We start from the raw sequence: 26,611 nt of genomic DNA, 5'->3' as shown, positions 1-26,611 counted from the left end.
AGCGCTATATGCAACAAGTAAATCGCCGCATAAAAAAAAACTTTAAATTGAACTGGCCGCATAAGCTCTTCACAAATAACGGTGGAAGTGTAAAGTGCAGTGCCAACACGAAGAAATTAAGCATAAAGTGAAGCAATCGACTGATATACCAGCGACCACAATACGAGAGAAGGCTGTTCAATGTCGGCAACGAGATTTCTGAGTGCCGTTGGCCAAATAACGCGACAGCAATTGTTGCAGAATAGGTGCAGCAGAGGTAGGTTACACCGATTCCAGATCGGCCATGCATAATACGTGTAAGAGGAGAAGCCCCAAAGCGACAGTAAGACACACCAGAAGGGGAGAGAGAAGAAAGAGCTGCTGCTGCCCGTCAATGAGCCGCATAACTGGACTTTGAACTTTGTACTCGCTCTCCCTTGACGTAGCTGATTATACGTGTGTGTGCGTGCATGTCTGTGTCGGTTGCGGGGGCCTCTTATGCGAACTGTGCTGTGTGACGATAATGCCAGCAGCGATTTGATTCTCTGCTCTCTTCACCCCTTTGCAGCCCTCCCCGCCACGGCCCTGCTCCAGCGTCACCGTCTAATGTCCACAAATCCCGCTCCGGCCGCAGCCAATGCGGGGGCCAACAAGCATCTGCACACGAAGGTGGTCAATGGAGTGCTGGTCATCAGGTTCGATTCGCCCAACGCGAAGGTCAACTCGCTGGGCAGCGAAGTGAGCGATGAGTTCGAGCGTGTGATCAAGGACCTCGAAACGAATCCTGCCGTCAACTCGGCCGTCCTCATCTCCGGCAAGCCCGGATGCTTTGTGGCCGGCGCCGACATTGGCATGCTCGAGGCCTGCCAGACGGCGGAGGAGGCCTCACTCATCTCGCACGGCGCCCAGATAATGTTCGACCGCATGGAGCGCAGCCGCAAGCCCATCGTGGCTGCCATCAATGGCGTGTGCCTGGGCGGAGGCTTGGAACTGGCCCTCGCCTGCCACTACCGCATCGCCACCAAGGACAGCAAGACCAAGCTGGGCCTGCCTGAGGTGATGCTGGGTCTACTGCCCGGAGGCGGCGGCACTGTGCGTCTGCCCAAGCTCACGTCGGTGCCCACTGCCCTGGACATGGAGCTGACGGGCAAGCAGGTGCGTGCCGACAGGGCCAAGCGCCTGGGCATTGTCGATCTGTTGGTGGATCCCCTCGGTCCTGGCCTGCAGCCCGCCGAACAGAATACCATCGAGTACCTGGAGAAGACTGCCGTAGAGGTGGCCAAGGATTTGGCCAGCGGAAAACTTCGCGTAAGCTCTGCTCACTAGCCTCTCCCAAGTCTAGAATCATTACATAATCGTGTATCGTGTGGTTGTGTTTAGGTGAATCGCGAGAAGACTGGGCTGGTCAACAAACTTACATCCCTGGTCATGGACACGGACTTTGTGAAGAACAAGATCTTTGACACTGCCCGGAAGCAGGTGATGAGGGCCTCGAACGGTCTCTATCCCGCTCCCCTGAAGGTGAAACAAACATAATCCTCATCCTCATTGTCCTGGCTAACTGTCGCTTCACTCGCCTCAATAGATCCTTGATGTGATTCGCACTGGCGTGGACAAGGGCTCCGATGCTGGCTACGAAGCAGAGCGCAAGGGCTTCGGCGAGCTGTCGGCCACACCAGAGTCCAAAGGTTTGATCGCCCTCTTCCGCGGCCAGACCGAGTGCAAGAAGAACCGCTTTGGCAAGCCCCAGCGACCGGCTAAGACGGTCGGCGTGCTGGGGGCCGGACTCATGGGCGCTGGCATTGTCCAGGTGTCCGTGGACAAAGGCTACGAGGTGGTGATGAAGGATGCCACCGATGCGGGCCTGGCACGCGGCATTGGCCAAGTGCAGAAGGGCCTGGAGACGGCAGTCAAGCGCAAGCGTATCTCTGCCCTCGATCGTGATCAGACGCTGGCCAATCTGCGTCCCACCCTCGACTACAACGACTTTAAGAACGCCGACGTCGTGATTGAGGCTGTCTTCGAGGACATCAACATCAAGCACCGTGTGATCAAGGAGCTGGAGGCCGTCGTGCCTGCCCACTGCGTGATCGCGACCAACACCAGCGCCATTCCTATCACGAAGATCGCCGCCGGCAGCTCGAGACCCGAGAAGGTCGTGGGCATGCACTACTTCTCGCCCGTGGACAAGATGCAACTGCTCGAGATCATCACGCACCCGGGCACCTCCAAGGACACAGTTGCTCAGGCCGTGGCCGTTGGCCTTAAGCAGGGCAAGGTTGTCATCACCGTGGGCGATGGTCCCGGCTTCTACACCACCCGCATCCTCTCCACCATGCTGTCGGAGGCCATAAGGTGAGTCCTCCGCCGTCTGATACCATGATACCATCATTGATGATCATCAATTCATTTTCAGACTGCTGCAGGAGGGCGTGGATCCCAAGGATCTGGACCAGTACACAAAGAAGTTTGGATTCCCGGTGGGCGCTGCCACGCTGGCCGATGAGGTCGGCATCGACGTGGGCTCTCACATTGCTGTGGACCTGGCCAAGGCCTTCGGCGAACGCATCGCAGGTGGAAATCTGGAAGTGATGTCGGACCTGGTACTGGCCGGCTTCCTGGGCCGCAAGTCCGGCAAGGGCATCTTCCTGTACGATGGCCAGCGGAAGGGCAGCCGTCCGGTGAACAACGATGCTCTGGAGATCATCAAGCAGAAGTATGCGCTCGTCTCTAAGGGAGCCAACACACCCGAGGATCTGACGCTGCGTATGGTGTCGCGCTTCATCAACGAGGCTGTGCTCTGCCTGGAGGAGAAGATTCTCGACAGCCCGCTGGAGGGCGATGTGGGCGCCGTCTTTGGCCTGGGCTTCCCCCCATTCTCAGGCGGTCCCTTCCGCTGGGTGGACCAGTACGGTGCCGGCAAGCTGGTCAGCAAAATGCAATCGTACGCCGACCTCTACGGAGCTCCCTTCAAGCCCGCCCAAACCCTGCTCGACATGGCCAAGGATACTTCAAAGAAGTTTTACCCAAAGACTGGTTCCTCAAAGTTGTAAACGATGCCCCAGACCCACGAAGGCCAACGAAAATTAGTTTTTAGGTAACATTAGGAGCCATCGATGGATGAGCTTCCTTTTGCATTTTTCTCCGCCCCAAGGGCATGGTCATGTCCCCCCACGTCATGTCCATTGTTGAAGTTGCAAATGAAGATTATAATCGTGTACTTTTTTCATACTCACATTTGACGATTTATTTGACACAGCAATGGGTTTCTCTTCCTCTGACTCAACACGGGAACACTTTGTACATCGATGCTAGTAGAACTCTAGATATACACATAGATAGAATATATTCTATATAAGACTATATGCGAGGAGGGAGGAAATTCCTTGCCGCATACACAGACGCACAGATATTTACAGGGCGGGGAGTCTGCGTCCCACCGTTCTTAGAGCTATTCCTTAATGCTAATCCTTACTCATTGAGCGCACACAACACATGGACAGTGAGCGGAGGACTGGAGGACTCCAGCCCAATCCTGTTTTTAGCTACTAACTAAACAAACGATTGGCCTACATCTAGTTAGTTAGTGACTAGTGACATTTTACTTGCGCCATTCGCGCCCTGAGCTGCGTCGCTGCTGCCTTCCCGCTGTGCTGTTTAGGGACCCTCCGCCATTACTGCTGCTCCCGCCACTGCCATTGACCACGCATCCGCCTCCGTTATAGCGCTCCGGTCCCGGATAACGGGCCACGACATCATCTATGAGCTCCAGGATCCCGATCTTGAACTTTCGACGCTGCTGCGGCGTCAGTGCCGCAATGTCCGGCAGAATGCTGCGGAAGAACTCCATGTCCGCCAGTTCTGCGACGCTCAGACCGCCATAGAAGTTGGAGCCTCCGTTCGCCATTGTGCTGGTGGCCTCGCACTCTGTCTTGATCCGCTTGGCACTGCTCCCCGACTCGAACTGGTGCTGGTGGCCGTGGCTGTGGCTGTGATGGTGGTGTCCGTCCATCGGATGTGGCAGCGTGTGAGGGTGATAGTGTAGCGGTGGCGGCGTGCCTCGTCCCCCATCGTTGTAGATCAAGTTCGGCCCCGACTCGGCCAGCTGCACGTCCGGAATAAAGTTCTGCATGCTGTCCGCGCTGGCCGTATCACTCCGGGCAGGAGAACTGCCGCGCGGCTGATGATCCCTTGTGGCATGACTTGTGGGCGTGGGAACTCCCCGCTGCAGGCTGAGGGTGCTGGCAACGGCGGGATCGAAGGCGTCGATGGTCTCCTCGTCGTCGTTCTCCGACATTGAGTGCTTCAGCTCCATCATCTCTCCATTGTTGTTGTTATTGTTGGCGGTGGAGCAGTACATGTGCTCATCCTGAGGATGCGGCACAGGCAGCGTCTGATGGGGGTGCTGCGGCTGCTGCTGCACATGGTTCAGGTGCTGCTGGGACAGATGGAAGAGCGTGGCCAGGCTGTTGTTGCCGTCCAGGGAGTTGCGCGTGGACTTGAGGAAGGGGAGCAGGAAGGCCATGTGCTCCGTCAGGTAGTAAGGTTTGTGCTGTGGCTCCGATCCGCTCTGTTGCTTGATGTAGCGCGAGAGGCAGGCGCGCAGGTTGCGCCACCGCTCCTTGCAGTGAATGACTGAGGAGAGAGGAATGTCGAAATTTAGTTTCCATATGTCACCAATGAAGCCTGCTAGCCACTCACCACTTTCACGGGTTTCCTTTGAGATCAACACCCATGCCTTCTCCTGGTTGTCCCTGGAATAGCAAATTTCCGTTTAGTTTCTCCCCTCCTCAATGGAGTTTGAGTCTTATCCAGCCACTCACCTGTTGCGGTACTCTGGCACCTTCTTGTCGTAGAGGCACTTGTGGGTGCGCACCAGATTGACGAACCGAATGTTAAAGTCCTCGTCCGCCTGCATCACGCGATTCGTGGATCCAATGTTCGCTGGACTATTACCGTTGTTGGCATAGACAGCGGCTCCTTCCGCTGCGACCCCGACCCTCTCCTCGCTATCGTTGTGGTTGTGGCTGTTGCTGTTATTGTTGGTGGTGGTGCTGCTGCTGCGCGTTGAGGTTGTCATATTCGATGTTCCGTTTGGATATTATCCTGCAGGAGAGATGAAAAGGAAACTAAATTATTAGAAATTTGGGAAGGCATCCAATCCGCAGACTTATTCGCAGACATCGGAATTTACACACGTATCTATATATGTATGTACATATGTATGTACGTATGTATGTATGTACGTTAAGATATTTTCAAACAAACAACAGAACAGAAAGCAAACAAAGAGAGAATTCTCGACTTCTTCTCTGCTTCGCTTCGTTCTGTTTCGAATTCGTTTTGTTCGTGTCATATGTTTGTGTTGGTTTCGTCTCCCCCTCACCCTCACTCTCGTCTTCGCTGTTGTTGCTGTCACAGCAGCTTTCAAGCGATAGAGCTTTCTGCTGCTGCTGCTCTCTCACGGAGCACAACAGTTCTCAGCATAAGCTTACCAGAGCAGACCGCATGGCCGGTATTATTTAGTTGTGAACGATCGTGGAAGTGTATCAAACGCTTCGGCTAGTTAAATGTGTTATGTATGTTAGTATTTTTGTGAAACTTAATAAAACATTATGGTGTTGTTGTTGTAGTAGTTGCTAGCATTTTCAGTACAGTTTTTGCAAGCTGGAAAACAACGAGAGAGAACAACAGCGATGACGGTGCTAGCAACATTGTTTACATTTCATATTAATATTATCATTGGCTACAAAAACAGCACAAGCAAACAACTACAACAACAAGAAGAGAAGCGGCTGCCATACAAATAACAGGCGATTCTGCTGTTGTTGCTGCCTGTGTTTTTGCTATTGTTTCTCTAAGTTCTTTCCGCGTTAGCCAGCGCCGCTGTCGAAAACTAGAAAGCTTTGCTTTGCTTTGCCAGTTTCACTGATAAGAGCAGCAACAACATCAAAAGCAACAACAGCATGTACATTTTTGTGTTGTAACGCCGTAGGAAAACATGTTGGGCAAATGCAGCACTCGGATTCGGCTGTGTGCGAATACGATTTCCATTTGCTTGGCCGTTTTTTTATTCGCAATGCAGCCGCAGCCAGCTGCGACCGCGACGCCGACGACTACCTGTTTCGATTCTAATCGAAGCCCACTCATTCGGTTTGTTTTTTTAAGCGCGCTCTCCCTTCCTCTCTCTCTGTTTCCCACTCTCCCCTGCCCAGAGTGATTGACTAACAGTTTTCCCGCCACTTTCAGCACCTTGCGGCGGCGCCTAAGCCCAACCACCAGTTTTGTACAGAAACAACGTGCGCACAGTGGGAAGAATGACTATGGAGACGATTGAAATAAAAGTGATGAAAGCAGCACAGTGGGATGAAAGCATTCGTGGCTCTGAAGGATAATGAGGAATAATTTAACATATACGGAATGTAAATATGTAAGTGTTTGCTCCACTGTGTGGTGAGTGTGAGATATTGTTTTGTTGTTTTGCCAGAAGTGAGGTGATAAAGTGATAAATGAGTGGACGGGGGACTGAAAGACTAGGGGGAGCGGGCCAACAGCACAAAACTAACAGTGCCATAACAATATTTATTGTACTATTACGTCTATTTAACATAAACATACATTTGCATGCACGTGTGTTTGTGTGTGTGTTTGTACTCTGAGAAATGTTTATATATCCCCGACCAGAGCCCCCCTCCCGCTGTTGCGCTCGCTCTCTTTCATTCTCTCTCTGTCTATCTTTCTTGGCTCCATGGCCCAGTGACAGCAACAGCAACAGCAAGCAATAGATAGAACAACAGCAGCAACAAAAGCAGCAGCAGCAGCAGAGCAGCAACAAAAGACACACACAAACACACAAGTAGATACGAAGAACCACACACACACACAAACACATAGATATAGACAAGAAGGAGATTTCACTTGGTTATTTGCATTCGTTGTTCCATTGTTCATTATATGTTTTTGTTATACCTTTTGCTTTTTTGTCTCTTTGTAGGAATTGGATGCGACAAACGTTTTGTTTTCCAAAAATCGGATTTCAAATTTCGCCAGGCACAAGAAAAAACGGCGCCAAAAAACTATTTTGTTGCTCCCGCGACTGCGACCGAGCCGCAACAACAGCAACGGGAACGAACAGATTCAAGATACAAGTCGATTCGCGACTGACGTAACGTACAAAAATGTTGAGTTTGAAATTTGTGCGCTCGGGCGCGCTGCTCCACGGCGGCGACGGTGGCAGTAGTCGGTTGTGTCGATGTCGTATGTTTCACGTCGAAAAGCGACTAAAACACACAGATACTCGAGCGGCGGGCCATGGGCGAAAAGTATCTATCGGCAACGTAGAACACACAGAGGCAACAACAACAAAGCGAACGGCAAACGAGCGGCGAGCAAACAGAGAACAACAACGCACAAAAACCCTGCTCTCTGTCGCACACACACAGCCACACGTACATACATACCTACACACACTAGCAACTGTACACGCAGAGGAGCAGGCAACTGTTTTTATTGTTGCTTTCGTTGCTGACGAACAACAAATAATACAAACAATGCACACAGACGCACACACAAACAGCGAGAGAGACCCACACACACACACGCCAAGGCAGAGAAACGGCAACTGCGCGATACAAAATGCAAAGAAACAGTGAGACAACAAGGCAGCAGAACGGCAGGAGAGCAACAGGGTGAGGAGAGGCGAAAAACAGCAAAGACTAACAAAAATTGATGCACAGTGGGCCAGAACCGTGTCGGAATGGACAATAGACAGAGAAAAATGAAACCACATCTGCCCGAAATGAGCCCAAAGGGATCTTGCAGTGAGTGCAACCCGCAGGTGAGTTTGCATTTACCGTTTACTGTATTTCAATCACTTAATAATCCCGGTCACAAAGAACTGTTTATTTACCTGCGAACACGGCCCAGTGTACGTGCGCCTTCGTCTCTCGCACGTTTTTGACTCTCTCTCTCTCTCTATCTCTCGCAAGCTTTCCAGCCAATTGTTGTTTACATTTTCTCTAAGCAAAAATTGTTGAAATTTTAACATTTGAAAACGTCGCCGCCAGATGGCGACTGTCACATCCGGTTCAACGGTTTGAAACGGAATCAATCTCAAGATCGCTCGATATATTATAATATTAATTTAAAAAAAGTCAGTTTTTATCTGTATAGAAATTTAGAAAAGGCTTTATGTGTCTGGCTGAAGAGCAAACCGTTTCACCCTTCCATTCCGATTATTTCTACTGCCATCTTTAGTAATCTAATCAACGAAAGCTCCTTGAAAGCTCAGGGGCTGCGGGTATGGGATGGAATTCCGGGCACTAATGATTTGTTTACAACTTTGTTGCCCTGCAATTTACCGCAAGCACACTTCTCCGCTTTGCCTGTCATCCCTCTCTCTTTTTCCCACCCTTCTCTCTCTGGCGGCCCTTTTCCAATGGAGCTTTTGGGGGCTGTGTCATGGTTTACGCTCAAAAATTCGATAAAAAGGAGGCTCGTTTCTGTTTTGGCCTATATGCGACATGCCACATGCCAAACGGTGCGTTTAGTCCCGAGTCCGAACGCGAACCCGAACCCAAAGCCGAATACAAAGCCGAGGGAAACTTGGTCACCAGCGCGAGAGCTTCCAAGTGCAGCAACGCTGCGCTGCGCTGCCACACTGCTCCACTGCTACAAGCTTGCCTCAGTTGCCACAGGACGGTCGAGACGAGTTGTTGTTTATCCTTGGAGGCAGGCGTCCGTGCACCGTGTATAGCCAGAGTCTTGTTTTGGTAACGCGGTTGCCGTAGTGTTGGTGAACGAGTATTCGTCCGCGTCCTCGTCCTCTACGCGTGTGTGTGCCCTCTGTTCTGTGTCCTGTGTATGCGCTTAAAAGTATTTCCCATCAATTATTTACCCAAAACGGGAGCTCAAACTTTTAAATGGAACACAGGAAGACTCTTACAGGCAGGAATACGAAAAGTGAAGTTAAATAAGCAAAACGAAACTCTGACGCGGACTCCGACTCGGTGCTAGGGGAGCAGCTTGGGGCAGCTTGCAGAGGAATCAAGGATGCCAGCGGAGGATGCAGACTCAGTTGGATGCATTTCTGAAGCGCAGTAGGTAGGCGCCTTTTCTCCTTCTTCTTTGTTGCTCTCTCTTTCTGTGCTTCTCTCTGTTTTCAGCAACCCTCTTTCTCTCTCTCTCTCTCTGAGTGGCTCTCTCTCCCGCACTCTCCCTCTTTCTCTGCGTCTCTCTCTCTCTCTCTCTCTGTTAGCGTGTGTAGAGTTTCGATTTCGTTAGAAAATCGAAACAAAAACTGGCAAGGGCTCGAGGATTGTGGGTGTCGTTGCTGCGGCTACCTGTAGATGCCACAAACACACAGATACACACACATACAGTTGTATCCTTCTGCCAGTTCATGTGAGTGGCGAGTCCTTGAACACGGTTTATTGTCGTTTCACCATTCGCTGCTCCCGTAGCCGTCTCTCACCACCATCTCTCTGCCCTCTCCGCGTCCGTGTCCGCATCCGACTCTCGGCTGCCCGTTTCCGACTCTAATTAATTTATAATTCAAGGTCCACTGAGCTCCACTGAAGGTTAAATATGACGACGACGAACTGGCTTATGTTTGATTGTGGGAGGTGGAGGTGGTCCCCCCTCTACAGGAAAAAGAGCATACTTCTCGAACACTCTGGCATACGCCAAATGCAGAGACGCGGGTGGGCATGGAACGCTGTAAAGTTTGAAAACCCCCACCCCCTGAAATCAGGCAGAGATAATTGAAGGAATTTCTTGGCAAAGCCAAGCAAGGACAAAGTTATCCCAAGAATTCGGCGGCAGGGGCCGTGATTCCTGAAGTCGCGAGTCTCGTTTTTGCCCAAGTTTTTGGCCGATTACGTTCTTTGGCTGATTTTGCAATCAGTAAGCCCGCTGTAGTTGTTGTTGCTATGGATTAAAATCGTTGCAAGTGGGATAAACCGCATTACGCATACGCCACATTGGCCCTGTGACGTGGTCTGGCAACATTGGGGGCAAGACACACCAAAAACAAACAACGTCGAAAAGCTTTCTTTCTACTGCTGACCTGGCCGTTGTGCCTGGCCTGCCTCTTTCCTCTCAATGCTTCTCGCAGTCTCTCCCCAATGGATTGCAGCAGCAGCAGCAGAGAGCACCCGCCCGTCCATCCGTTCTTCTTTCTCAATTCCGATACTTTAGCCGAAAAACACACACTTTTTCGCCTGAGTAGAAACATGTTCAATGATTTTCCGCTTAGTGTGAAACGAACCAACAACTAAAACGAAACGAACGCGCGCGCTCGTCGCACAAAATAGAAATATTTTCAAAAAGCGGGCGCACAGAAATTAACCTACCCAACACCCCTGCCACCTGCCACCTGTCCGTAGCAAGAGCGATACTCTCGATATCGAGCGGGGCCATAAAATCCTAACTATAAAATAAACAATCGAATCGACGAAACAACAAAAACTAAACGATAGATACAGATTCGTATCTGAGGGAATTATTATTATTATTATTGCAATTGAACTGAGGATTGGATGCACTGAGATTGAGATTGAAATCGAGCGAACGACAGAATAAAACGGAACGGAACCGAAGAGTAGAACCGAAACGGAGACAAAGAATCCACAAGTAGCTGGCAACGCAACGCGGGGCAGGCATAGACCGAAAGATAAATAACCAAACAGATCGGATAATTGCTCTTTGCTAGTTCACGCTCTAAAAATAAACTCGAACAATTCTCGGAGACAACTGCAGTGCATCCATCGCATCACTCACAGATTTACCAGGAAGTAGTAAAAGAAGAGCCCCGCCCTTGGAGCCCTGAGGATCCGCGTGAGTAGAGAACCCTTGGGTCTGTCTGTCTGTCTGTCTCCCCATTGTCCTTGACCCATCTTGATCGGCTTAGGGAAAAATCGAAATAACAAACTTTACGCTCCCCGTAGCCTGTGCGTCACATTTACAGAGCGAGAGAGAGAGGGAGAGACTGGTGTGGCATGGAGTGGAGTGTCGTGTTTTGTCGTGTTGTGTGGCGTGTGCCCTTGCCTTGTTGGTTGGTTGGTGTGTCTCTGTCCTCTCCGCACACACTAATTCGTCATTTTTCGTGTTGTTACTGTTGTTGGTACCACACGGCGGATGGTGGATGGTGGATAGATGGGATGAGTAGATGGATGTGATGAGTGGTGTTCACTTTTTATAGCCAGCAACAGTCACACACAAGCCAAACAAATGAAGCGCCCCTCTCGTCTCCTCTCCTCGCAGTCACTCGTCCTCTGTGTGTGTGTGTGTGCGTGTGTCGACCGACACTGTTTATGTCAATTTGAATTTTGCATGCGGCCACTAAACGCTGAATGTGTTGACTGTGTATCGGTGTGTGAAAGTGTATGCGGATAAGCGTGTGCCTGTGTGTGTGTGGTTACCGGAAGACAGCGCAAACTGCGCTTCATTGCAACTTTGTGTGCGGCTTGTGTGCCAGAATGTGAATGTGCCACGAAGGAGTACTCAGAGCAGAGCAGAGCAGAACGATGGCACTTGTCAGAGCGGAAACGGATATCCCGTGTGCTCTTTGCCTAGTCCGCCTTTCGCCTCTATGCGCGCCTCCTGTTTGCCATTCCTTTTCGTCAGAGTCAGAGTCAGAGCCAGAGCCATAAGCAGAAGCAGAAGCATGTCCCCTTGTGTCCTTGCATTTGCAGCACAGGAAATTTTAAATTGAATGTGCAACTCCCCTGTTCCGCTCCCCTGTGTCTTGTCTTGTATTTTTTATTCCTTTGGCTTCAGTTCTAGCTAGAGCTCTAGCTGTTGCTCCTGTTGTTTATTCTGCCTGTCCCCTGTCTCATGTCTCAACGCTGTTCTGTTTGCCTTCCATTGCTTGGCCGCTGGGCGAGATTTGTTGGTTTAGAGCTGCCATAGAGTGTCCAGAGATTGGTGTTTCCGTTGGAACTGGCATTAGTCGGAAAATGGCACATTTTGTGGACAGTATAAAGAAGGGAGGAAGCCAGACACAGCGGAAGAGTATTCCAAGTTGCTGCTTCTCCATTCCTGTTGCATTTCCATTTCCATTTCGTGTCTTGTGCTTTTCTCCCGTCTTTTATTCGCTTGCTGTGTGGCACAACATGCATATTTTCCTCTTAGATTTATGTGCCTCTGTGTGGCACACGCAGAACATGGCTTATGTAAGAGCTCCCAGGAGTAACCCAATTTCCTCTGCTGCTGTCATTGCTGCTTAAACAAATTTCGACATGGCCTCCCGTTGCACATCCGCTGGCCTCGATTGGAGAAGCCCTCCGAATCGGGGCGAATCGGTGTCACCGCTCAGCAGGAGGCCAAGCAGCCGCAGCCGCAGCCGCATCGAGCCCCAAAGCACTGCCACTCGCCCGACCCCCCCGCCCTTACCGATGATATGAGATCAGGCGATGAGATGCACGGGCCGAAAAGTATCTCTTGAGAGCGCGTATCTGTGCCAAAGTGTTGGCCTAACTGTCGGCTGTCGGCTTGGTCCCTTTAGCTTTTACTGTTATTGTTGCAATCGTGTGGCACACACACTTTACATGCTACATGCTACAAGCCACATGCCACATGCAAGTATTATCCCATAAACACTTAACGTCGATGCTGCTGATGTCGATTTCGCTTGGCTTTGGCTTTAGCTTTGTCTTTGTCGGCTTTCGGGGCTTATCGCACCCATCCGGCAGAGAGGTTTAGGCGGCCCTCCCACTACTAAATATCCATCTTTGTGCTCGTGTGTGTCCTGTCTGTGTCATGTCTGTGTGTGTGTGTGTGGTGGGGTCTTTGGGTTCACTTGAAGCTGCCTCCTCAAGTTGTTGTCGCTCGATGCTCTCGTTATTCTTATTATGCTTCCACCTCTCCATCGTCTCTTGCCACATGCCACCCATAACTGTTATTTGCATAAGTGTGCATGTGCACATGTGTGTGTGTGTGTGTCTTTCAATCCTTTTGTATTTGAAATAACAATAAAAAACACTCACACAAAGCCACAGGCAAAGAGAAAGCAAGAGAGAGAGAGAGTCCCCACACACACACACACACAAGCAAGTGCATGAATATTTCATTATATACATATATCGGATTTCTCAGAGCTTTGCCCTCCCCTCTCTCTGCTCTCTCTCCTCTGCAAGTGTCTGCAGTTTGCCCCGATTTCAAGTGGAATCGGTATTGGAACACTTGACGTTTGTGTGGTAATTAGGGGGGGAAGGGATGGAGGGGGTACTCCATTTCCATGAAGGAGGATTACGTGTCATAGAAAAACGTTTGTTCGAGACCCGATTTGATCTGCTTCGCATCATAATTTTTCCACCCAGGGTCCTCCTTGCAGGCTCCCTCCCTACCTTCCATCATCAAGGGTCATCAATCAAGCGCCCGAGAGGTTGTGCGTGTGCATCATTTGCGTATCAGTGTGTCCCCGAAGAGTGTGCGAGCAATTTGCCAACGGGAAGGAGGAGGCGCAGTACAGTGTCTGTTTGTCTGTCGATTGTTTTCGGCTCAAGGAAATGTTTCCACACTTTCAATTTCCCTCGTTTGTCAAAGTTCTCGTGGGGCCAGGGGCAAGAGGCGGGTGAGTGATTCATGGGAGTGCTATTTTTTCTGAAGTCAACTTCCGCCTTTCTGCCATTCCATCTGATGATCTCTGGACAGCGGCCAGCAGCCGGCACTGGCTTCCATAAAATTCCGAGAAGAAAACAAATTAAAAGTCCACGAAACGAACGGAGAAGCCATCGTAAAGATTGGAATTCGACAGAATCAAGAGCACCCACATCCACCACAAATATGCAGATATGCTGGACAATCAAAACCGAATTAAAAGAGGAATTTTATATGCATCAATTTGGCAGCGGATGGATTGGATTGCTTTTGAATGAGACTGATATGAGCCCTCTGTACTTCTTCCCTCTGCACTTCTAGCCAAAAGCAACCAAACATTTTTGACAAATGAATCAGGTTGCCTTTTCTTGTGTATTTATTGTTCTGCGGTCGGAAAGAGGCCTGCAGACTTATTTGTATTTATTATAGAAACCCCCGAACAAGCGACAGGCGGCAGCCAGACCATGGTCAGCCGCAGGCAACGTCTGTCTGTCAGGTGGGAGACCCCGATCCACCCCGGTTGCCACCCGTACATCTTCTATGCACAATAATTTAGTGCACGGCCTGCATTGGGGCATTGGGTCCGCCAAAGCCTCGATGAATGGGGCACAGGGACGGGACGTAGCCGAGTGCGTGTTGGACCAGGCTCGGGGGCGAGCAGCGAGCGATTGCGTGGGGCCACCATCGTCCCGTTGCGTGTGTATAAAACAATAGGAATGGAAATGGAAATTGGGAGGAAAACGAAAGCAAAAAGAGAGCAAGAAAGTCGGAACACTCTTTCGCATTCACTTTTCCCTGGGATTTCCCTGCGTTTTCCCTGACCATGCGGTAGGGTATGTGTGGCGTTTGCCTGCATTTTTTTTTTATTTACTTGTTTGTCTTTTAATTTGGAAATTGTATAGCCTGTTTACTCGAGCGCACTTCCCTGCTCCCTGCTCCTGAACGGTACTCGGGTCTCTGGATTACGCCTGTGTGTGCGTGTGTGTGTTTGTGTGTGTACGCCGGTTAATGGCCTGTGACGTGTACAGAGCAGCAGAAGGAACCAAGGGAGTTACTTTCGTACCCCATCAGGGGGTTTCCTCTAAGCTCCCACTCCGGACTTCTACTCTGGGCTTATGTTTTGTGGTGTAATTGCATTTCCTGCAAAGTGGGGCACATGTGACGGTCCGTTGCATTATTAAGTGGACGGACACAGGACAGGGATAAGTGGCCACTGGGTCGGGACACTGAGCAGCTTATAAAGTGCATGCCCTGCTAGTATCCGTGTCGTTCGGGGTTCAATTATCACCTACATATTTCCATGAATGTTCCGCCTCTGCCTTGTCCGCCCACACATCGAGCGGCGGGCATCGTGCCGTTGTCCATCAGGTGAATGAGTCAGCCTGCGTCCATTACCAGGCGCCTGTCATTCAGCCAATTACCTGGGCCCCCAAAAGCAAACAAAGCAGCGCTCGAAGAAGATTGGGAATAAACGGAATGCCCAATACAGAGAGCAAGGGAAGGAGGAGAAGCAGGAGGAGAAGCGGAGGAGCCCGTGGATGCATGCCAAACGATGATCGCTTCATTCATTCATTCATATTTCTCAGAGGCAATTCATTTATGCCCAAATATTGCTCATAAATATGGATGGATGGATGGGTGTATCTGTGTGATACGTGCTGTATATATGGATCTGTTTCTGTATTTGTGCATCTGTGGGGGCAGCATGTAACAGCTGTTTGCAAGAGGAAGAAGATCCAAAGATGCAAAGAGCGAAGCGACATTCAGCCAGTCCCTCTTGTAGTCAGTCCCACTCGCTCTCTTCTGTCGCTTTCCAGTCGCTCTCTCTTTCGACCCCTCTCTCGATCTCTTTCCATTTTCGAATGAATTCAGCGAGTCACGTCCCTGAAATGAACATTCGGACGGACGGTGAGAGAGTCAGCCAATTGGCTTTTATCTCCCGTGGACCACTGCGTGGATTTCTTTTCGCTTTGCAAGCGTTTGGCGTTTGGACGTGTCGCTTGGATGTCGCGTCGACCTACTGGCCCATCCGCAAGGCAAAGTTAGTTTAACTGGGCGTATACGCAACGAAACGCAAAGGCACGGCAAAGGCAAGGCAAAGGCAACGCAACGCGATTCGACTCGAACCTACCTACTGCCCACTGCCACCCATTAGCTATCCGTTTACGCGCTGCCGTGCCATCGTTACTACGTGGCCGCGTTCCCCGAGATCGTGATCCCAGTCTTGATTCGCACAAATTCGCATTCCCCAGCGGCAGCTGGCAGTCGTCGCCTGCCGCTCGTGCGTTCCGTTCGTTCTGTGTCGCTCCGCCTCACGCGCGAACCGCTTACAAGCGACAGCCGCGTCGTGTATCATCCGTAACCGCTTAACCCCGCTTATCTGATTAGATCGGGGATCGAAGACTTTATCGAATCTGCTGCGCCCAGCTGTCAGTGGAGCGGACGCTGCGCAGAACCGTTTGGAACTAGAAGCGTTTGAAAGGCACGGGATTTTCAGCTTTTCTTTCTGCCTTTCTATTGCTATTTTTACCGTGTGTGTGCGATGCTGTGCGGCCAACAAAACACACACACACATACAACGACACAACATTTTCACATATTTTTGTTCTTAACAAATTTGCCCGAGTTTTCTTCTCTGCCACGAATACATCTGTGAGTGAGAGTGCGACGAGTGTGCGTGTGTGAATGTGTGGAAAATTTCATTTTCATGGCGTTAAATAAGTTATAAAACAACATAAACGGTAAACGAAACGAAATGCCAATAGCAGAATACTCGATAAAGCAAGGGAAGGGAAGGGGCGGGATTTATTCATTCAATCGATCAACAGTTGAAAAAGAGTCCCAAATCCCCCTCCTGCTAATAATAATACAAATAATCAGAGTATGAATACAATTTAGATTCAATAAAGAATCCATTCAGTGTGTGTGTGCGTGTGTGCCGTGTGTGTGTGCATCGAATCGATTGGGGCAAAGAGTCAGGAGCTGTCATTCGCCATTTTTCACACATTTTGCTCATCTCTCGCTCACTCTGCTTTGCTTTGCTCTCCCTGACTGCCACTTGCCATCACAGTTGGCCGGGATGCATCCCATCTGAGTGCAGCGGAAAAGCGTGTCAAGTAAAAGACCTTCCCCATCCCCATCCCCTTCCCTTCCCTTTCTTTGCTTCGAATTGAGTGAGTGCTGCATAGGCCTGTCTGTCTGTGCATTCGTGCAACAATAACTGCCACAGTCAGTAGTCAGTTGTCGCAGGCATCGTCGTCGGTGTCTGGCTATTCGGGGTGTTAATACCTAATTTATGTGAACCTATAAATAATTTCAATTTAGAGAATGCGAAATGCTATGTTGACTGCCGCCCGACACAGTGCCCCACCACACAGAGCCCCAGCCATAGTCTCAGACTCTCCTTTTCTTTCCTTTCCTTGCCTTTCCTTCCTATACTATGGCTATAATATAGTGCGAGTTGTACGAAGAAATATGCTAAAAATACCAAAAACTGAACGCTGCGTGTTCTTTTAACAGTGTGTGTGTGTGCAGTCTCTGTGTGTGCGTGTGTATAGAGAGAGAAAGAGACAGTGTGAGTGCAGTGCGAATTGATTGAAGTGCAGGCAAGAAGTCCGCAACTAAAACTAGAGTGATCCATCTCTGAAAGAAACTAAAACTGAAGCGTGAAACGCGAAAAGACACATTCACAGGAGGATGGCAGATGGGATTGTTGTTTTGGGTTTTATCAGCAGAGAGGAGCAGAAGCGGATGGGCATCGACAACCCCACCGACGTCAGTCAGTGGACTATTATTTAATTTTCAACTAAATCTCAGGCAAGAAGAGAGATAGATACGGAGACGAAAGCGGGGACAGTTTTGCCAGAAAAGAAATGAAAATGAAAATGAAAAGACCGAAAGCAGAGGCAGAGATGTGTTTTGCCAAGCACTAAAATACAGTTGAATACTACTCGTACACTCGTACAGTGAATATTACGAATATTTTCGGTTGCTCGACGAGCGAATTTTCAGTTTTCAGTTTTTCGGTTCAGTTGGATCCCATTTTACGAGTATGCCGTGTGCCGCCCCGCCTTGCCTCTCTCTCTCTGTTCGCTTTGTTCGAAAGAAAATCTTTTAAAATAACAATGATACATACCGCTCTCCGCTGTCCGCTGTCCGCTCTACGCTGTCCGTTCTCCTCTGGCCACTGTCCGCTGTCTTGTTTATAAATAAATGCTCATACGTAGGATGATGTTCTTTATCAGAGAGAGAGCAAGATAGAGAGCGAGAGAGAGCGAGTAATAATATGCCCTGGGCAGCAGGCAGAAGGCAGCCACTTGCTTCAGATTGGATTGGATTGATTGCTCCATTTGTCTTCCCGATAATAATTGCTGCTGCTTCGATTTATGGTCAAGCAATCTCCATCTGCATCTGCGCCTCGTCTTGCCTCTTCCCTCTGTTTTAGCATCGGCAATATCCGCCTGTTGCTCCTGCTGCTGCTGCTGTTTTGCTGGGAATTGTTGCCCAAGAGGATCCGTGCCAGTGGCTCCTACGAGCGGTAGTTGCGTGTGTTTTCATCATCATTAATGTTTAAACAAAACAACATCGCTGCCCCCACAGTCTGCGGAGTCTGGCAGTAACGGCGGAGTCTACTTTGTTCTGCCACTGCCACAGCCACAGCCACTGCCGCTGCCCAAACCCAATCGCAATCCCAATGGCAATCCCATGCCCCCGCACACACGGTGATTCTGCTGCTCGGTGTGTGGATGTTGTCTATTAATAACAAAGCTTCTGAAGAATTCGCCTCTCGGTCGCGTCTAAACCCAAATCGTTTTGGCGGCGGCAGCCGCAGAAGAACAATAAAACGCGAGAGGAGGAGGAAAACCAGAAAGCAGCCCAGCAGCAGTAGGAGAAGCAAAATGTTTGCGGAATACGCAATGTGGCAAGATGCTTAAAGTAAACAAGGGGCAGAGGCAGAGGCAGAGTACACTCTTCCATTCGCTTTCCTGTGAGTGCATTTGAACTCTGAACTGTTTGCAAACCTCAAGATGTGTTGCCTTCAATCTTCAATCCTCTCTATTCACAAATAAAATCATTTCCGGCCGAGCTTTGACAGGTTTTCCTCCGCCCTACCGACATTCCGCTCAAACATTCCCTTCTCCATAAAGAAAGCTGCTCGGATATTTGGGAATTTGCTGATGGAAAATGAAAATGTGTTCACTTGATGCCGCCGCCTGCCTTGATGGCAGCAGGAAGCGGAATTCGATTCCATTCCAGAGAAGCGAAACCCAAAACTTGTACACAAATATTTCAGTGGGGCAGGGGGGAGGAAATATTCGATATAAACTAACAAACAATTTAAGCGCAAAATACTTATAGTAAAATCTCTAATATATGAACAACTACGGGGCCAGAGTCTGGGATTACGCATCATCCTCATTATTATCATCATCGTGAAATATTTGATAAGTCCTCTTCTCCAGAGGTGAGCACACATGGCCCCAAAATCTCTGATTCAGTGGGTATAATCGAAGCATCAGAATCAGCAGGAGAAGTGCCAAACTGAGGAGACCATGAAGAGGACTCTGCAGGTGCTGTGTGTGGCATTTGCCTTCTACTATGCACTCTTCGTTATATTCTATTACTGCTATCGGGCATATATTTGAGCAAAACCAACGACTACATTCACCCATCCATCTATCGATCCATCTGCTTGCTGCCTGGGAACAGCTGAGCAGAGAAAATCCACTCGAAAGGCGTCTGCCATTGAGAATTTTGTGGCACTTGACGTGGCTCGTGCACAACCACACAAACCAAACACACACACAATATATCTGATATATGTATGTAAATGTGTACGGGGGAGAATAGTATTGGCTTTTGCCAGTGCACTGTGAAAATAATAATAAAACTAAAAATCGCATCTACTTTGAGAATCGAAATGCAATTACATCGAATCCATTATGCATCGTCACCTGCATGAGTCTCGTACATCACACATCATACTCTCGCCCTCGACTTGCTCCAAGGTATTTTCCATTCCTGATTCCCCCTGTCTCCTCTTCCTCCTCTGCCAATCACAATCCTCCCGCTTATTTTAGATGGCAGAAATCGCGTTGCGCGCGTGGCAAAACTCGTACTGCTGGGAATTTCGGGGGATCTGAGTAGACTCTCAGCAGAGATATTCTTTCGACAGATGAAAATCAATTAAACGGGCCTTATAAATCACTCGGAATGTACTCGAATGTATTCATATTCAGACTCGTACAGAGATGCGAACTGAAGGGTTCAGTAAATGCTTCCCTCCATATTGGCATGGAATATTCTCAAAAAATTTACTTAAGTTGCATAATGGTGATCCATGAATCTCTCTCTCTCTTTTGCAGATCGCTCTCAGACTTCTTTCTGGTGACAGGACAAGAATGGCCTACGACATCAGCATACAGAAGCACAATTGCCAGACGCCATCAACGATAGAATTTTGGGGCATGCAACTGTAACATTCGTGGCAGAGCCAAGGATCAAGATCAAGACCAAGACAACGGGCAGGAGAGGCAGAGAGAGCCGACAAATTGCAACTTTCGCGTTTCAGTGAAAAAACCCAACAATTTAACTACGGAACAAACATAGTTTTAGCCCCTAACTAAACTCCAAACTACAACAATTAAGGCACTTACTAAGCACTAAGCAGAGCAGCTAACGAACTTAAGCGAGAAACGAACTAAAAACTAAAAACTAAACCTAAACACTACTAAAGAGGAGGCAACAGCAACGGCAGCAGCTGCCACAAGCACAACTAAATGCAACAACAACAACAGCAGAAAGGAGAACAAAAAGTGCACCAATCGAGCGGAGGAAAATCAATGAGCAGCAAACGAAAGCATAAAAAGCTCAAGCCAACAACGACGACGACACTCAACTGTAGAGGAGGTGGCAACCTGTTGTAGAGAGCGAGAACGGGAGAGAACGAAGCTTTGAAGCATGCAACAGGCTGGCCAACTTACGCAGCAGCAACAACTCCAGCTACAGCTCCCACAGCAGCAGCAGCTCCAGCAGCAGCAGCAGCTCCAGCAACAGAATGGCGGCGATGCGGCCGCCTATGCCGCTGCCTCTGCTGGCCAAGCTGCAGGCGCGGGCGGTAGGTGTGCCGCGATAAGCGGCGGCCGCTTTGACTTTGAGGATGGTGGCACCTACTGTGGGGGCTGGGATGAGGGAAAGGCACACGGCCACGGTGTCTGTACGGGCCCGAAGCACCAGGGTGCCTATGCCGGAGCCTGGAACTATGGCTTTGAGGTCTCCGGCTCGTACATTTGGCCGAGGTAAGTAGAAGAAACCAAACCAAACCTCAAGCAATCATTGATTTCGATGTTGCTTTTGCAGTGGATCCCACTACGAAGGCCAGTGGCAGAATGGACGTCGCCATGGCCTGGGCGTGGAGCAGATCGGGCGACAGATCTACCGCGGCGAGTGGTCCAAGGATGGGCACAAGGGCCGCTACGGCGTCCGGGAGAGCACAGTGTCAACGGCCAAGTACGAGGGCACCTGGAACGAGGGCTACCAGGATGGCTCCGGCTGCGAGACCTACGCTGATGGAGGTAAGAGAGAAGAGGATGGGCACCCACTGTGTATACGTTATACGTAGACGTAATACGTAATACGTAATACGTGCATGAGATCATTTTGCGTTTGGTTTTTGGCTCGGTTTCAAAACGCGGCGAACATGAATGCGAAATGCTTCTTGCTTCTTGCTTTCGTTTTACTTTTTGACGTTTCTGTAATCATTTGTAGGCGTCCGCGAGTGTCCGTTTGTCCGTTCGTCCGTGTGTCCGTATGTGTGTGTGTGTGTGCCACACGGGGAGGAAGAGTGACCCACCCTGACGTCATATTTTTATTTCTCATCATCAGCGGTTCAATGATATTTTGCTCTGTTGCCTGCCTGCCGCCTGCCTTCGTTTCGCTTCGTTTTGTTGGTTCGCATTTGGTACATTTTTGCACCATGAGTGGGGTTTTGTGTGGGGAAATTCGTGATGGGGAAAACACATGGCTCTGCTCTGGCCGATGTCTGTTGGTGGCTGCCGCCTCATTGCATTCCCCGAAAGTCCATCCATTCAAAGGGGTCCCGCCCCTAATTGGAAAGGTTCCCCAGTATGCAAATGTGACCTTATGAGCCCAAGGGAATTGGCGCAAAACTATTAATTAGCATTAGTATTAGCCGAGGGCTAAGTAGAATTTCCTGGCAAGAAAATGGTGGGGACTCCCTTAAGCGGAAGGCACGTGGAGCCATTAATAGAAGTAGAAATTGTTGAGGGAAATACATTTCACTTAGGCTTCCTGCGGAAGAACAGGACACAATGCGGCCTGCACTTTTCGTTTGCATATCAATTGTAACCATTTCCAACCGACTACTCTGATTGCAGGCAAGTACCAGGGTCAGTGGCAGGAGGGGAAGCGCCATGGATATGGCATCCGCACGTCGGCACCCTTCGGGCTGGCCTCGCACCATCGGCGCAAGAACCTGCACGCCTCGCTGAGCTCCCTGCGTAGCGGAGAGAATGGCAATGCGGCCAAGATGGCGGCGGCGGAGAAGTCGGAGGAGATTCGAGGTGGCTTTGTGCTGACGGCCAAGTCGGACAAGCTGCCGGTGCGCCGCAACAGTCTGACGGAGAAGACCAAAAAGGGATTCCTAATGGTGGGTACTCCCTCATCTATGAGCAGCCCTGAACTGATATCTTTCCACTCTCCATCCGCAGGGCCTCAAGATGCGCAAGCAGCGCAGCACGGGAGATCTGGAGAAGCGTGGCACGATTGCGTCCGGCAGCATACGCTCCACAATGTCATCGGCTTCCTGGATCAGCACTGGCTCCGAACAGTCCAATCTGACGCAAAAGTAGGTAATATCCTCATCCAGAGTGCCCACTAATTGTCCACTGATTTCCATATAGATCAACGCACACGGAGTCCAATGCCAGCTTCACCATGGAGGACGAGCAGCTGGATCCCACTGTTGTGGAGACGTACATGGGCGAGTGGAAGAAGGACAAGCGCTGTGGTCACGGCGTGGCAGAGCGCAGCGATGGTCTCAAGTGAGTCTCTAAGCAAAGCGTTCCCATCGAATGAATCCTAACGAATCCCATTCCCTTCCCGTAGGTACGAGGGCGAATGGTACAACAATCGGAAGCATGGCTATGGTGTGACCACCTTCCGTGATGGCACTGTCGAGGAGGGCAAGTACAAGAACAACATCCTGATCACCAGCCAGAAGAAGAAGCATTTGTTCCTGGCGCGTTCGCGCAAGTTTCGCGATCGCATCACCGCCGCCGTCAACTCCGCCCAGCGTGCCCTCAAAATGGCAATGCAGCGCTCGGACATGGCCATCTCCCGCATGGCCACCGCCGCAGCCAAGGCCCAAAACGCGGACATGGCCGCAGAGCAGGCGAGAATCGACTGTGAGAATGCCGTGCGAATGGCACGGGAGTTTGCTCCCGACTTTAAGCCCTCGGTGCTGGAACGTTTTGAGAAGCTGCGCTACAGAGAGCGGGAACGATACCGCGGCGCACCCCCAGCCCCAACCGAGGCTGGGATGAAGCCCACAGTGACAACGGGAATGGGAGCGGGTGCGGGATCAACGCTGCAGCAGCAGCAGCAACAACAGCAGCAGCAGCAGGGACAGTTCTCGCCGGCGAGCAGCAGCGGATCGGATGCCTATGCCACGCAAGCACAGCGCCAGCAGCAGTATCTGAACATGCAGCAGCAGCAGCGGCGCATGTCCCAGCAGCAGCAACAGGAGTCCGAGTGCCCCGTGCCCTCGTCGATGTACTCGCAGCAGCTGCCCGTCTCGCCGCAGACGGATCTCTCGGGAATGGTCAGCCAAGCGCAGCCCAGCCACGCCCAGGTGATCAGTGCCATCAATCAGATGTACCACCAGCAGCAGCACCAGAGCCAGCAGCAACAGCAACAGCAACAGAGCAACCCGCAAATGAATCCTGCATATCAGTTCCAGCAGCAGCAGCCGCCCGGCCAGGCCAAGATGAATCTGACGCAGAATCAGGCGCTGACGCAGGCCCAGACACAAGCACAGGCACAGGCACAGACACAGGCTCAAGTGCAGCAGCAGCAGCAGCTTCCCTTTGGGGCTGGCACCAATCTGGCGAACATGTCGCCACAGCAGCAGCAGCATCAACAACAAATGCAGCAGCAACTCCAGCAGCAACAGCAACAACAATCCTCAATGCATGCCTCACCCAGCCACAACAATGCCTCCAATCTACTGCGACGTGCCTCGCAGATGCAACAGCAGCAGCTGCATGAGGCTGCCGTGGCCAATGCCGCTGCCATGGCAGCTGCCCAGCAGCAACAGAGAAGCGGACGCCCGCCCATGCTGGGACAGATGGGCCAGCAATCGTCCATCGATCATTTCGACCACTACAAGCGTCCGCCCAGCCGCGACTCCTCCATCGATCGGTACGCGCGAGCTGCGAGTCGCATGAGCGGCGCCTTTGCTGGCTCACGCCAGACCTCGCTCGATCGCTCCGGAATCGCCGATCCAACGCTGACTAATGGCGGCACCACCACACCCGACGGGCGTCCGCGAGCCGGCTCAGTATTCCGAGGATCCACACCGGTGCCGGGAGCAGCCGCCGGCACCTCGAACATGACTGGCAACGGCTCTCTGCCCTCCGGAACTGGTGGCAGATTATCGCGTGCCGGCACACCCAGTCTGGGTGCTGGAGGTCGTGCGCCCAGTCAGAGCAACACCGCGGAGCCGCTCTTCTCCTCGCCCAATCAGCCGTTCGAGGACGTTCTGCTGCGTCAGCGGACGCTCGGACAGGATATCATTCCCTCGCCCTTGCAGCCCAAGCGCACGGAGAGCCTCTACTTGCCAGCCAAGCCAGCCACACCAGTGGGTGGCATGGCCATGGGCGGCAAAGGTGGCGGAAAGAAAATGAAGGTGAGTGCAGCACCAAATGAATTGCCTCTTGTATCGCATAACACAGTTAATCCGCATCTACTTTGGGTACGTCTATGTCCCAGTCCCAGTCCCCGTTCCATCTTTGTCTCATTGGTGTTCGTGTGCGTGTGGGGGGAGCGAAGAGAGCCAAACAGCCTGAAGGCTTGTTGTATTCATTTTCAAACATTTCTCGGCCAGCTCTCTGGCGGCGGGGCTAACATGTGCCCATTCTGGGCTATTTTTAGTTGGGTGCGAATGCACGCCAGGCGGATCAGCCAGCTAGAGATTGGAATGCACGTCCCGTGCTCTGGCTCTCTGGCTCTCCTGCTGAATCTCTCGCTGCTGCTCTGCGAGTGAACACTCCACAAGTGGCCATTGGAAAGCCCAGAGGGGCGTCCAAGAGTGTCGCCTGCTCATTTGTAGCCGGCCAGCGGCGACAGTCGATGGCTGCTGAGTTTTCGAAATGTCTGCGCTAGTAGCAAACGACGCGTCGGCCACAACAGATTGAGGTTTCGTCTCCGATCCACTTTGAACGCCACTTCGGAGCAGCAATAGCAATATACATAAATATATAGTACCTTTGTGACCCATTCAAAACAACAAGATAAATACATAAAAATTCAAAAAGCTGAAGCAGAGAACGGACGGCAATATCTGTTGTTGTTTTGGCTCATTGCCGTGCCATACCGTGCCGTGGGTTGTTCCGACTATTTTTGGCTGACGAATCGTGACTCTTGACTCTGCGTTCGTGTCCGTGTCTGCGTCCGAGTCACCATTGTCCGCATAAAGTAAAACCGATACCAAAACGCCATGTCCAACTCGCTTACAAGTTGGAACCGCCTGTAAGCGGATTACACAAAATTTGCAAACGTTATGCAAGCATCGATCTTGCTGCTGCCGTATTACTCTTGCTGAAACTGTGCCCGAAATCACACTCACACAATGGACTGGTATCCCGAGGAGGATGAGGAGGATCTGATGTTCTCGCCGGCTCTGTTGGCGCGTCGTGCCAGCGAGAGTTGGATCGTTGAGCCGCCAGTCGAGGTGGAGATTCTCCCTATTTGATTCCAACGTATGATTAATGTGGGGCTCTTGGTTTATTTCATTTTGCAGACGGTGCCCATCAATGTGTCGCTGCAGCGAAAGAAGTCCATGCCCGACTTCCAGGAGCTGCCTCGTGCCACCGAGGCCATGAGTCGCGAGGAGGTCTCTGCTCTGGGCTCGGCCCGACGCGAGGCAGTCCGTAAACAGATCGAAGTCAACGAGCGCCTCAGGGCGAATCCCTTGCTGTACTTGGTCCGTCCAGAGGTTCGGGTGAGTAAAGGCTTTTGCAGTCCTTGCTTATGGAATTTCTTCTAATTCGTAATTTTGTTATTTTTCCAGGATTGGTTTGTGCGCCAGCAGCTGGTGCTGCTTGTTCTGTTTTTCAATGCGGCGTTGGCACTACTATTTGTCTACATGCTCACCTAGCGCCGAATCATACGCAAGACGACACGAGGCAGGAGCAGATGTGCTTGCGGGTTGGCTAATTTGCAGCCACTGTAAGTTGCTCAGTTCGAAAGGGGCGCAGCCTGCGCGCTCGCGCTCTGTGTCTAACATTCACTGTTTCGTGTGCTTTGTGTAGTCAGTCCACTTCCGCCACTCTTTTGTGGGGGGTCGAGGCTTATAACATTTTAGCATTTGCCGTAACAAACAAATTATGAACCAAAATAAGTATCCAACAACACACCATACTCGTCTCGTATGAATATGAAACAAAGAGGAGATCAGACACACAAGAAAATCGAATTACAAATCTAGACTGCAGCCAACTAAAGAATAAGGTAATTAACTAATAGCGCAGAACTGCAATGCACAAAACGTAGTAAACTCTAGTAAAATACTTGAACCGAACCGGGTGGCTGTGCGGCCATTCGTCATTAATTTGTCAAGCCAATTTAACAATATTTATGTTTGTGGCTAACCAGACAGGAGAGCAAATAAGAGCAGCAGCATCAGCAGCAGCAGTGGTAGGAGACCGAAAACCTATATGCAAATCAATTTAACGAATTTTTCTACACATTTAATATAAAGCTAAAGGTAAAAAGGTAAAGCAGAATGAAAGAA

At 50.6% G+C, this 26,611-nt stretch overlaps 3 protein-coding genes and 1 long non-coding RNA gene across 8 annotated transcripts; 3 read left to right on the top strand and 1 right to left on the bottom strand.

Moving 5' to 3' along the window:
* Positions 1-3,213, top strand: LOC117902195 (trifunctional enzyme subunit alpha, mitochondrial). The gene is made up of 5 exons (XM_034813396.1): positions 1-256; positions 548-1,287; positions 1,360-1,500; positions 1,565-2,334; positions 2,396-3,213. Exons 1-5 carry the CDS (start codon positions 181-183, stop codon positions 3,030-3,032), a joined length of 2,364 nt encoding a protein of 787 aa, XP_034669287.1. The 5' UTR covers positions 1-180; the 3' UTR covers positions 3,033-3,213.
* On the bottom strand, positions 3,198-7,080 carry LOC117902197. Of its 2 annotated transcripts, XM_034813399.1 has the most exons (5): positions 6,949-7,080; positions 4,979-5,085; positions 4,803-4,945; positions 4,681-4,733; positions 3,198-4,614 (listed from the first exon to the last, which is right to left on the bottom strand). In XM_034813399.1, exons 2-5 carry the CDS (start codon positions 5,057-5,059, stop codon positions 3,581-3,583), a joined length of 1,311 nt encoding a protein of 436 aa, XP_034669290.1. In that variant the 5' UTR covers positions 5,060-5,085; positions 6,949-7,080; the 3' UTR covers positions 3,198-3,580. The 2 variants fall into 2 exon arrangements, with proteins under 2 accessions (XP_034669290.1, XP_034669289.1); XM_034813398.1 differs by having other exon boundaries at positions 4,803-5,085.
* Positions 6,153-7,583, top strand: LOC117902198. Its single transcript, XR_004649380.1, has 3 exons — positions 6,153-6,409; positions 6,974-7,427; positions 7,564-7,583. It is a non-coding gene; the product is annotated as an uncharacterized LOC117902198 (long non-coding RNA).
* A 1,380-nt stretch (positions 7,584-8,963) lies between these two features.
* LOC117902194 (junctophilin-1) lies at positions 8,964-26,611 on the top strand. 4 transcript variants are annotated; one of them, XM_034813394.1, is made up of 9 exons: positions 8,964-9,081; positions 19,944-20,876; positions 20,938-21,152; positions 21,975-22,246; positions 22,308-22,444; positions 22,500-22,640; positions 22,705-24,505; positions 25,619-25,819; positions 25,889-26,611. In XM_034813394.1, the coding sequence occupies exons 2-9, from the start codon at positions 20,539-20,541 to the stop codon at positions 25,973-25,975; spliced, it is 3,192 nt and encodes a 1,063-aa protein (XP_034669285.1). In that variant the 5' UTR covers positions 8,964-9,081; positions 19,944-20,538; the 3' UTR covers positions 25,976-26,611. The 4 variants fall into 4 exon arrangements, with proteins under 4 accessions (XP_034669285.1, XP_034669284.1, XP_034669282.1 ...); XM_034813393.1 differs by lacking the exon at positions 8,964-9,081 and adding an exon at positions 10,499-10,815; XM_034813391.1 differs by lacking the exon at positions 8,964-9,081 and adding an exon at positions 15,508-15,619.

This window comes from Drosophila subobscura, chromosome U (assembly GCF_008121235.1).
Source record: "Drosophila subobscura isolate 14011-0131.10 chromosome U, UCBerk_Dsub_1.0, whole genome shotgun sequence".
NCBI lineage: Eukaryota > Metazoa > Arthropoda > Insecta > Diptera > Drosophilidae > Drosophila > Drosophila subobscura.
The sequence above is the reverse complement of the archived record's forward strand: the minus strand, read 5'-3'. Positions and strand labels throughout refer to the sequence as shown.

Coding starts and splice junctions, on each gene's coding strand:
- LOC117902194 (XM_034813394.1), top strand. CDS start 20,539: ATGCAACAGGCTGGCCAACTTACGCAGCAGCAACAACTCCAGCTACAG. Junction 22,247..22,307: donor CCAAAAAGGGATTCCTAATG/GTGGGTACTCCC, acceptor CTCCATCCGCAG/GGCCTCAAGATGCGCAAGCA. Junction 25,820..25,888: donor TGGTCCGTCCAGAGGTTCGG/GTGAGTAAAGGC, acceptor TTATTTTTCCAG/GATTGGTTTGTGCGCCAGCA.
- LOC117902197 (XM_034813398.1), bottom strand. CDS start 5,059: ATGACAACCTCAACGCGCAGCAGCAGCACCACCACCAACAATAACAGC. Junction 4,734..4,802: donor GTGCCAGAGTACCGCAACAG/GTGAGTGGCTGG, acceptor TTGCTATTCCAG/GGACAACCAGGAGAAGGCAT. Junction 4,615..4,680: donor AAAGGAAACCCGTGAAAGTG/GTGAGTGGCTAG, acceptor CTCTCTCCTCAG/TCATTCACTGCAAGGAGCGG.
- LOC117902195 (XM_034813396.1), top strand. CDS start 181: ATGTCGGCAACGAGATTTCTGAGTGCCGTTGGCCAAATAACGCGACAG. Junction 257..547: donor GCAGAATAGGTGCAGCAGAG/GTAGGTTACACC, acceptor ACCCCTTTGCAG/CCCTCCCCGCCACGGCCCTG. Junction 1,501..1,564: donor TCTATCCCGCTCCCCTGAAG/GTGAAACAAACA, acceptor TCGCCTCAATAG/ATCCTTGATGTGATTCGCAC.